This window comes from Oppia nitens, unplaced genomic scaffold (genome assembly GCF_028296485.1).
Source record: "Oppia nitens isolate AA-2021 unplaced genomic scaffold, nextdenovo-longstitch-racon4-pilon3 scaffold7_pilon_pilon_pilon, whole genome shotgun sequence".
Taxonomy (NCBI): domain Eukaryota; kingdom Metazoa; phylum Arthropoda; class Arachnida; order Sarcoptiformes; family Oppiidae; genus Oppia; species Oppia nitens.
The window spans coordinates 1,005,118-1,016,065 of NW_026533251.1; the positions used below are offsets into that span (position 1 = coordinate 1,005,118).

The 10,948-nt window shown below is 22.0% G+C and overlaps 3 protein-coding genes across 4 annotated transcripts; all 3 read left to right on the top strand.

The window, feature by feature from the left end:
* The first annotated feature begins 1,041 nt into the window (after positions 1-1,041).
* Positions 1,042-2,131, top strand: LOC128963324 (glycoprotein 3-alpha-L-fucosyltransferase A-like). The gene is made up of 4 exons (XM_054309828.1): positions 1,042-1,563; positions 1,702-1,761; positions 1,836-2,026; positions 2,122-2,131. The coding sequence occupies exons 1-4, from the start codon at positions 1,042-1,044 to the stop codon at positions 2,129-2,131; spliced, it is 783 nt and encodes a 260-aa protein (XP_054165803.1).
* Positions 2,132-2,461: 330 nt separating this feature from the next.
* On the top strand, positions 2,462-4,719 carry LOC128963208 (uncharacterized). The gene is made up of 3 exons (XM_054309706.1): positions 2,462-2,924; positions 3,971-4,368; positions 4,540-4,719. The coding sequence occupies exons 1-3, from the start codon at positions 2,570-2,572 to the stop codon at positions 4,651-4,653; spliced, it is 867 nt and encodes a 288-aa protein (XP_054165681.1). The 5' UTR covers positions 2,462-2,569; the 3' UTR covers positions 4,654-4,719.
* Positions 4,720-8,013: 3,294 nt separating this feature from the next.
* Positions 8,014-10,314, top strand: LOC128963160 (acanthoscurrin-2-like). Of its 2 annotated transcripts, XM_054309651.1 has the most exons (6): positions 8,014-8,123; positions 8,238-8,391; positions 8,465-8,650; positions 8,721-8,819; positions 9,737-9,778; positions 9,938-10,314. In XM_054309651.1, the coding sequence occupies exons 1-6, from the start codon at positions 8,121-8,123 to the stop codon at positions 10,216-10,218; spliced, it is 765 nt and encodes a 254-aa protein (XP_054165626.1). In that variant the 5' UTR covers positions 8,014-8,120; the 3' UTR covers positions 10,219-10,314. The 2 variants fall into 2 exon arrangements, with proteins under 2 accessions (XP_054165626.1, XP_054165627.1); XM_054309652.1 differs by lacking the exon at positions 9,737-9,778.
* The last annotated feature ends 634 nt before the right edge of the window (positions 10,315-10,948 follow it).

Here is a 10,948-nt window from a genome sequence, read left to right on the forward strand (position 1 = left end):
ACATTCAATTACTAAAAACATAAATAATATCATATTTAAGATTAAGACAATTTTTATATAAAGTATATGCGCTTTATATAGTAAACATGTAGTTATATTTGTAATTATTATAGAAATATCTTTTTCAGTTTAAAATATTAAACAACRTTTATTTGATCTTTATAAAATAATAAATATGTATATAAATATAAATTTTAACAAAATTATTTTTATGAATAAAATATGTTTGCGTTGAAAATCTAATTTTTTTAATATATATAAACACTTGTATTTTTATAACTATGACCTCAAGTATTAGTGATATTGTGTTTTCACTATCGTTTATATTGCTATTAGTTTTAATTATCATATTTATTGCTGTATTATATTTGATGCGGTTTTTTGAGTTAACTGGCAATGACTTGTGGCCCAGTAGTCAACAGACTGATCCAGTGGTGGGCGATATGATCTATCAGAGCACACACTTTATGATAGATATGAATCAACTCTATGTGATTGACTCGGACCGCACCTCACAGGATGTCAAGACATCATCTATTTTTGGTAACATTGAACCCATTTAATGATTATTTAAAAAAACATATTTTAAATAATTTGAAAAATCAAAAATTTAAATAAATCATTTAAATAATGATTCATTTTGATATTGAAATATTATTGTCATAATCTACTAATTAAATGACTTAATAAATCATTGAAAAATTTTAATTTTTTAATAATAAGATTTTTATTAATTAGATATATAAATAAAAATCAAATAAATTAACTAAATATTAATTATAATCTTTTTATAATATTCTATTTATTATAATGCTATCAAATAATCTTAATTATTTTTGTCGACATAAATATCTAAAGTTTTTGTATTGTATTACTGTCATAATGTGTAGTATTTTTATATTAATAATTATATTAAATCAGTTTGAAAACTATACTAACCATCAATTGTTATCACAAAATCATATATCAAATAAATATAATAAAAAACAGTTTATTGTGTTATTGTGGACCAAAAGGTGGGGTAAGGATTGGTATCACAAGATGATGACTAATCCACCCGATTGTGAGTACAGCAACTGTTTATATACCGGTGACCGATATCTGCTTAATATTAGCGATATAGTGATGTTTCACTGGAACGAAGTTAATATTAGTGACCTACCTGTTCGTACATCATCTACCAGTGCCCAGAAATGGGTACTATTCAATTTGGAGTCACCCATCTATTCAAATAGAAAGTACATTAAAAAATTTCAAAAAATAATGGATTGGGTTATGACTTATAGACGTGACGCTGATATCTTTGCACCGTATGGTTGGATAACTCGTTGTCCGCGAGAAAGTTGGTCAACAAAATACAACATCAACAACAAGACTAAAGACTGTGCTTGGATTGTATCCGACTGTAAAAGTGGTTCTAAACGGGAACAGTATGTTCGGGAACTTCAGAAGCATATTGGTGTCGATGTGTACGGCGGGTGCGGTCGCAAGTGTCCACGTGATGGCACATGTATTGCCGATATTGAGCGAAACTACAAGTTTTATTTGTCGTTTGAGAACTCGGTTTGAAAAAAATTATTTTTAATCAATTAATTTTAATATTAGTAATTTATATTTAAAATGATATTTATTAATATTGTGAAATTATTAATTATTAATTAATAAATTTAATTAGATATTTGTTTTGTTTTTTTTATTAAGATATGCAGGGATTATGTGACAGAAAAACTGTTTTATTACATACAATATGATATAATTCCCGTAAGAATTATATAAATTTTATTACGTTATTATGTATTATATATTATAATTTTTGTTTTTTTATTGTAAATTAGGTACTCATGGGTTGGGCCAACTATACAGCACTGATGCCTCAACACTCGTATATCAATGTGTTTGACTACCCGTCGCCTAAACATTTGGCCAGTTATCTCAAASGTGTGTCCAGTGATCAACAATTATATGACTCATATTTTAGATGGAAAGACCAATATTGTGTAGAAACTAATGCCGGACAAAAACACCGGTATTTGTGTGAACTGTGTCGACATCTCAACATCCATGGGCTGTCATATGAATCAAATATAATTCATCGTTTAAATGATTGGTTTGTTAAACAAGCAAACTGTAGATCTTTATTTCAAACTAATATTAAAATTTAGTACCAAATGTTATAAAATATTTGCAATTAATCTAATTATCTACTAATATATTACTAATTAAATACTATATATACTTTCAGATATATTGATACWRTATACAGATATAAATTATGTTATTATAATTATTGAAAAATTATATAATATTTTTATGATTCATAAAATATCTAATTATTTAAAATAAGGTTTTTCTGTATAAATTGTGTAAATAAATTTAACTTTACCTGTATGTAAATATGATACAAAATAGTCTTTATTAATATTAATTAAAATTTATTAATTAATTATGTATAAAATGGAGTTACTGTTAAATTTTAATTTATAAAATTATGTTTTTCTGTTAAGTTTCTARCAAAAAATGCAAATTATTTTTGTTTACATAAACATAATCAACATTTTTCAAAATAAAAATGACTAAATCATCAAAAATATTGTATCAAAATATTGACAACGAAAATGAAAAGAAAATGTTTAACAAACATATATATAATAATATCCGACAAAACAATTTAAACATTAAACGCCATCCCAGAGGCGGCCGGTCGTCATCGATGTCTATAATAATAATTGGTTTTATTGTTATAATAATCATTATAGTTATACTTTTGACCACAACTGGCAACAAATTTAGTGAAGACTATTATTTTGATGATTTAAATCAAACAGTCGGACAACCGGGTGATAGTGAACGCACAGGTGTTGAACCAGTTGTCAATTATATGCCAGAGTTGATGAGTGACGGCGACGCAAAAATCGTTGACTGCGGTATTGTTTTGATTATAATTTTATATAATTTCTTAAATTAGTTTTTAATATCAATATATATCTTAATATTGTATGCAATGACTCACAAATATAATAAATTATTTAAAAATATTTTTTAATAAATAATATACAGTATATTAAAAATATATATTTATTTATATATTCTGTGTATTATTTATTTAAGAATTTTTAATATTAATAATTTATTGTAAACAATATATAGTATAATAAATGTATTTTTTAAATTTATTAAGTCTACGTCATTAAAAAATTTATTACTACTATTGTCTTATAACAACATTATTTTTTCGACATTATTATTAATTGTGTCAAAAATATATAACACTAAAAGTATTATTAAGTTATGAAATAAATATATATTTCTTAAAAGTGTAATTTTGAATTTTTGACACATTTCGYATTTAATATTTTTATAAAATATAAATTATTCAAAAAAAAAAAAAAAGGTAAAACATAAAACATTTGAAATAGAAATAAAAATTGAATTATTTTTTAAGTTAATGTAAAAWTTTTTACATTAAAAAGTTTCTACAATTGAAGTTTGTTTTTAACTGAAATTTAATAACATTTTTTAAACAGTAAATATAATAATAAACTGTAAAAACTAACAAAAATARTATTTTTATAAATCATTAGATTATTAAACTTATTTAAAAGATATTTTTACAATATATTATGATTAACAATCAATATTAATAGTTTAGAATTTGCATATAAATAAATAAATTAAATAAATAATATGAATTTTTCTCAATAAAATATAATTTCTGTTATACAGTAATACCAAAAATTATTAATAATATTACTGTTATTAATACGAATATTAAGTAAAATTGTCAAAAATAGTCTAATTAATAAAAAAATAAACACAAAAATTTTATTACGGTATATGAATTTAATGTTTAGTATATTATTATTTTAAAATATTAATTTACATTTTTATTTATAATATGATTTTAATTGTAATTTAATTGCAAAAATCTTATAAAATAACAATTTGTTTTTATAATTACTGTTATGATTAGGTTTGCCGTCGGACGGCATATATCCCGAAATTTTTACATTGAGTCCGAATCCATTGAATCTGTACTCAAATTGGACGGTAAACTTGCGGTTCAAAATCCGACGACCCGTTCAATGGAATACTAATATTAGGATAAAAGTAGAGAAGCTATTGTTTGGCATCGATTGGCTACGGATACCGATCCCTTGTTTTCTCGATTATTTCGGATCATGTGATTTCAATATTTGTAAAGTACAGCAAATACATTGGGACGAACAGCTATGCGATTACATACAGGAGCAGCAAAACATTAACTGCCATTGTCCCGATATATTCAAATTAGACCATTTGTATCTTGATCAATTTATCTATAAGCCACGCATTGATCGTATAATGAAATATTTTTCGTGGATCGCATCGGTATGTTATGTGCTCTTATGGTGGACAGAGAGAGAGAGAGAGAGAGAGAGAGAGAGAGAGAGAGAGAGAGAGAGAATATTTATAAAATTATTTGTGTTAACTTAGCAAATATATTTGTTTTAATATTTTTATTTTGTTTATAWATATTTTAAATTTATATTATATTTATAGGGTTGGTATAGAGTGACATCAAAAGTGTATAATAAGCGAACCAATTACCAGTACATGTGTCTTATGCATCGAATCAAATTGGATGCATCGGATAATAGTGAAGATAAAAAATAAGTGATATATTATTGACTTAACAAACAAACATCAACTTTATGTTTATATAATATAGAAATTAAAAATTAAAATTAAATTACTAATAAAATAATGTTTGTTATTATTTTATATGTTTTGTCAAATTGTCTAAAAATTATACTTCAATTGGTTTACTCTTTTAAAAAATAGACACTTAATTGATAACAAGTTATAACAATAAATAAATAAAGTTTATATTTGCTAAATAATAATTATCATTTTTATTTTAAACAAATACTGTATAATTATATATATAGAAACTTATATTAAACAGTAAATTTTAATAAAATTTTTGTTAATTTAAGTTTTTAAGATTTTATAAAATATTTTCGTAGTATAATTAGTGTTGGCAAAAAAGAGAAATTTATAAAATAATAGAGAAATTTCTAGAAAGTTTCTAAAAGAAATTTCTATCTATGGGATCCCCATTTTAATTTTGTTATCTCAATATTGCTATCATATAACAATACATTACCGTAAATATTATTATTATTTTAATTATTAATTAAAGTATAGAATTAATTAATTAAACTACAGTATGATATATATAATAAAATGATGAATACAATTTTACAAAATTAATTAATTAAATGTTTAAATAATAAAATTAATCACATTTGTATAGTATTGTACTATACTGTATAGTATAATATTATATCTATAATATTACAATAATTATAAATATGGGGATCCCATAGTATAACAGTAATGTTAAATTTCTATAGAAATTTATTCCTGAGAAATTTTCTAGAAACTTTCTATTTGCCCATCTCTAAGTATAATATATTGAATGAGAATTATGTGATAAAAATATACAAATAAATGTTTTTATGAACAAATTATTACTAGTCATTAAATTGAATTAAAATAAAGTATATCTTTCATTTAATTAAGTAATAAATATTTTATTATTTCTATTAAATGCTTAATTATTAATTAATTTTCCTAATTATCTTAAATAATTAATAATATATTTCTAATTAAATATTTTTTACTTTACTGTCTATCAGAGTGTTTAGTAATCTCATATCTTTAGTAACTATAAATTAGTAGTTTTTAATAACCAAAAAATTAGTTTACTTTTTAAAAATATCTTATTTTAAACAATTTGAGAATAGTTTAATACTACAACACATTTTTAATAATTAATCGTTTAGTGTATGAATTATTATTAAAAAATTAGATATACTCCTACATGTGCTCTACTGATTAATATGATTTAAACCTATAACTAAAAATCTATAATTAGTGACTCTATTAGTAGCAATACTCTAAGTTAAAGTAAATACCTCTCTATATAATTAAATTACATGTTTAATATTAATTACTAATATAAAAGTTATTTTGTTAAATATCATAATTGTCATGTATTAATAAAAAATTACTATTATTTTTCTTATTAATTTGTAGAAAACATAATAAGAAAAAATGTAAAACCCTAACATTTATTTTGTTTGTTGCATATACAGTACAACTACATTAAACAGTAATTAAATTATGTACAATATATGAGTTTATTAGACTTCAAAACTTTTTAGAAGTTTTGTTTATAATTAATAAACCGGAACCGAAATCGGTTTGGTTTTAATCATTATATTTTTGTTTACTGATTTTCGGTCCGGTTTAATAAAAACCGAAAACAAATGAGAAAACATAGAAKAGTACMGGTAAATACAATTACAATMTCTTAATTATTAGATTTAAAATTATGGTATAWAATATGTATAACTAATTTAAAACAATTAATCATTTTTAAACTAATTTAAATATTGGATTTGTTATGTTGTTTGAATATATTTTATAATATAAGGATACTATTTAGGATAATATAATTTTATTAAACAACAAAAATAAAATTATTTAATAATTATTAAATAATATTTCGGTTTGGTTTAAAAATATAGTTTTTTATAATAGACTAATTATATAAATTAGCTTATTTATAAAAATATATATTAAAAGTCATTTATTACTTAAATTCCCAATAATGCCCTTAAGCTTTTCCATAAATACATTTATTAAAAAAACTATATATTTTTATTGATATTGATATAAATTTGTACAATTTAATAAAAACCTTGAATTTGGTAATATTGTTATCAATTATGATAAGTACATAAATAAAAAAATATTGTCTATGCTTTGTACCTAATGTTACAATAGATTATTTAAATATTATTTGATTAATTTGTTATAACCTATACATTTAAAAATAAAATTTTATATAAATATTTAAGATTTACAAATATTTTGCTGTTTTATCTTATCAATAATGTCTACGTTTTTTTAATAAAAACTAAATTTTGCTGGAATAATTTTAATAAAATTATGCAAAATTTATAATAATAATAATAAGGTAATTTCTATGCAAAGAATATTTAATATTACTAATTTTTTAAAATTTATTACTATTTAAAATAACATTTTAATCAATTAGGTTTATTTTTATTGGTAATAAATAATCATTTTTAAAAATMTAAGCTCAATAATATATTTGAATTTTAAAATACTTATAATAAATATTTTTTGAACATTTAATAAATATGGTATAAAATAATTTAATATCTATTAGATTAGTGAATATAAAATATTATATTATATYATTTTTGTACTAAGAAAATAATTAAAAATTAATACGAATTTTCTAGTAAAAAATTATTATATTTTAAATGTATTACAAAATAACTTTTTACAATATTTTAAATATAAAGTTTAATTAAAAATAATTTATTTGCATAAAACTATTTACATAATAAATGATTTATTTTGATAATAAAAATTTATTATAATCAGTTATAAGAAAACAACTAACATTTTTACATATAATATCATGTAATTGATAATTCCGGTCATTAATTAGTATGATTTTTTCAAAATTTTCGGCTTTTATTAAGCCTATTAATATTTAAACTATACAATAAAATATATTATAGATATTGTATGGCAGATAATCACCACAAAAAAAACAATTGGTTAAAAAACAAGTTTATTCACATACAAGTGATTGTGTAATTGGTTTTCACATTGCAATCGACGTAATCCTTTTAAAAGTTGTTTCTCTTATTATTTTCATTATTATTATTATTAGTGATTATACGGTGTTTTTTCAAATGAATCTTACAATGAATAACAAAATATCGTAGAAAATGGTTAACATTGAAAAAGACTAATGGCTTTTATAATATATGATATTATTATATGTTTGCGATTACACAAACATTTACATGTCTTAATATAATGATAATGTAGTCATTTAAGCTAATTTATAAGCATTTAGTTTTCAAATATTTATAGAAATACATAAAAACATATAAATAGTGTTGAAAATTTTAATTCAATCAAATATATAATAATAACTGTCAAGTCAAGTGATTGTTTGCATTTATACAAGAATTATATAATAGTTATTATTTGAATTTTTTAATTTGAAACACTTAGTTAAAGTAATAATGGTATGTTTTATAATTTATTAAAATATAAAAAATTATTAATAATTTATTTAATTAGATGATTAAAGTTATAAATTAATTTTGTGTATAATATGATTTAATTTTAATATTATCCAGAGATACCTAATAACATTGACACTATTATCAATAATAATTGTTCAACAAATTGCCACTTCATTTGCAACGGGATATGGCGGCGGATGGGGTGGTGGTGGCGGTGGAGGCGGAGGAGGAGGAGGTGGCGGTTGGGTTGGAGGAGGTGGTGGCGGCGGTTAGTTTGAATTTTTTTGAAGTGTTAGTTTGTTTTTTTAATTTTTAAAAAACTGGTCAAATGTTACGAATAGGATGTACAACATGTGGTGATGAAGGAGGCTATGAAGTGGTAAAAATAATTAAGAAAAAGAGAATTATAAAACCGGTTAAAACGATTTACGTTGAAAGTGGAGGTTATGGTGGAGACGGCGGAGGAGGCAGTTATGGTCACGGAGGCGGTGGTGGTTATGGTCACGGAGGCGGTGGAGGTTATGGGGGTATTTAGTATTATACAATATTATTAGACATCAATGAATTGTTGATAAAAATATTGTTACAAATCTATAGGCGGTGGTTGTGGTGGCGGCCCTTGTGGTGGTAGTAGTGGCGGATATGGAGGCGGCGGTCACTCCAAAAAGATTATCATAAAAATTGGTGGCGGAGGCAGTGAGTTGTGTTTTTATTGTAAAACTAATTATTTAAACTGAAAAATTAAATTGCTTTATTAAAAATAGTGTTATTATTAGGAGAAAACTTTTTTTTACATTAATTGTATTTTAACAGGTGTTTAGTAAAGTGAATGTCTACAGTATATAATAATATTTTTAGGCGACTATTTTAACGTGTGTTTAGATCTAACTAACGTATTATTGTTTATTTAATGTTGTCAATTATGATATTATTAATTTTATTATCAATATATAAGGCTAATAATTTTTATTATTAATAACATTGACTATTGAAATATTGTTTTCATTTGATTTAAGACTAATACTAACTCAACATTCAACAATTAGTTTAATTATTAATTATTTCAAKCTTTATTAATTTTCAAAAAAAATTATAATACTATTTGATTATACAATACAGTATGTCATGTGTTATGTTAAACAGTGTTTCGGTTTTAGACTCATTAATTACATCAGAGATTATACAAATATGYATTAGTTTTATATTAAGTGATTGATTGTCTAATTAAAGATATTAACACTTTATACTTATACTCATTTGCTTATAATTAAATTAWWTTATTTTTTATTTATTGCTTTTTTAAATGTATATTAAATTTATTTAATYTAATTTTTAATAATTTATTTTTAGTAAATATTTATATAATGCATATTTTATATSATATTAWKTATKAATATATTTTCAATACTGTATATGTATTTAATATATTAATTTTCTAAACAAATTACTTTGATTAATTTAGCATGCTACTTTTATTGGAATGTTATTGTTTCAAATGTCATCACTAATTATTGTTACATTATTTTTAAGCTAAAATATTGAAAAACAATTTATGATATGAAATAACGAATAATATTTAAACATCTATTTAAATAAATAATTTTTGTTTATAGTTGTACACAAAGCTATAAATAAAATAAAAAATTTACTTCATGGTAAGTTATGACATTTAAAAATAATTAATATTTTTTATTAATTGTATATTATTTAAGTTGTAATAAACTAATACACTTATTAGCAAGATTAAATAATAATCTAAAATACTTTATACATAAAGTTAATACAAATATAAATAAATTATTATTTACTTTTAGGGGGCGGTGGCGGTCACTACGGTGGTGGAGGATGTGGTGGTGGGGCTTGTGGTGGATATAGACAAGGAGGTGGTGGTGGATATGGCGGAGGAGGACATAGTGGTAGTGGTGGCGGTTTTCATAAAAGTTTCAGCGCTTCTGGATCTATAAGTGTGTCGGGTTATGGCAGTGGTGGACATAGAGGTGGAAATGGATGGAGTGGTGGCAGCGGTGGATACGGTGGAGGGGGTGGCGGATGTAATAGTGGTTTATGTGGTGACGGCGGCTATGAAAAGAAATAGCAAACATTACTCTACTAATAGTGTTTATTTTGGAYTTAATTTTTCAATTTATAACATTTACAATATAATACAGTATTTAATGTGATTACTGTAGTTCAYTCATTAAATAAGTTTATGTTTCAAAAAAAATAACTTTGAATTAATTTGTTTTTCTAAAAAAAACATAAAATAAAATCTTTAATTTATTTAAYAATATAGTAATTTATTCTAAATTAGCAATATAATTTTATTATTTTATTTAAATAATACTAATATTTATCATTGAATATACWGTAATTTTTTAGATTATTTAATTAAAACTGCATCTTAATTTAAAAAATACAACTMTAAGATTAAWAATTAATTTTTTGAGAAATAATTTTTTAAAACTTAAATAAATTGTCTAAACTTCATGTAAATTAAAAACAGTTTATTTATAGTTTTTAAAGTTAATTAATTTGGAAATTAAGTATTTACTCATAAATATTCAAATAACTATACAGTAATGACTAAATGTGTAAACAAATTCATATACACAGTACATACATATTATACAATACTTGTATAACTTTATGATATAAATTTATATAATATTTAATACGTTAATATTATTAACGTTGTTATGTGAATAATATTTTTGCATTGAATTAGTTTTAAATAGAAAATAATTATTTTTGCAATTCAATAATATGATAGATTAAAGTTTTAAGTAACAAAAAATATACTGTATCTAACAATATATTAAAATAAG

What these genes read in the sequence shown, in the direction of transcription:
- LOC128963208 (XM_054309706.1), top strand. Translation starts at nt 2,570, where the DNA reads ATGACTAAATCATCAAAAATATTGTATCAAAATATTGACAACGAAAAT. An exon ending in CGCAAAAATCGTTGACTGCG is followed by an intron (nt 2,925 to 3,970) that starts GTATTGTTTTGA and finishes TGTTATGATTAG; the next exon opens with GTTTGCCGTCGGACGGCATA. An exon ending in ATTTTTCGTGGATCGCATCG is followed by an intron (nt 4,369 to 4,539) that starts GTATGTTATGTG and finishes TTATATTTATAG; the next exon opens with GGTTGGTATAGAGTGACATC.
- LOC128963160 (XM_054309651.1), top strand. An exon ending in AGGCGGTGGAGGTTATGGGG is followed by an intron (nt 8,651 to 8,720) that starts GTATTTAGTATT and finishes ACAAATCTATAG; the next exon opens with GCGGTGGTTGTGGTGGCGGC. An exon ending in AATAAAAAATTTACTTCATG is followed by an intron (nt 9,779 to 9,937) that starts GTAAGTTATGAC and finishes ATTTACTTTTAG; the next exon opens with GGGGCGGTGGCGGTCACTAC.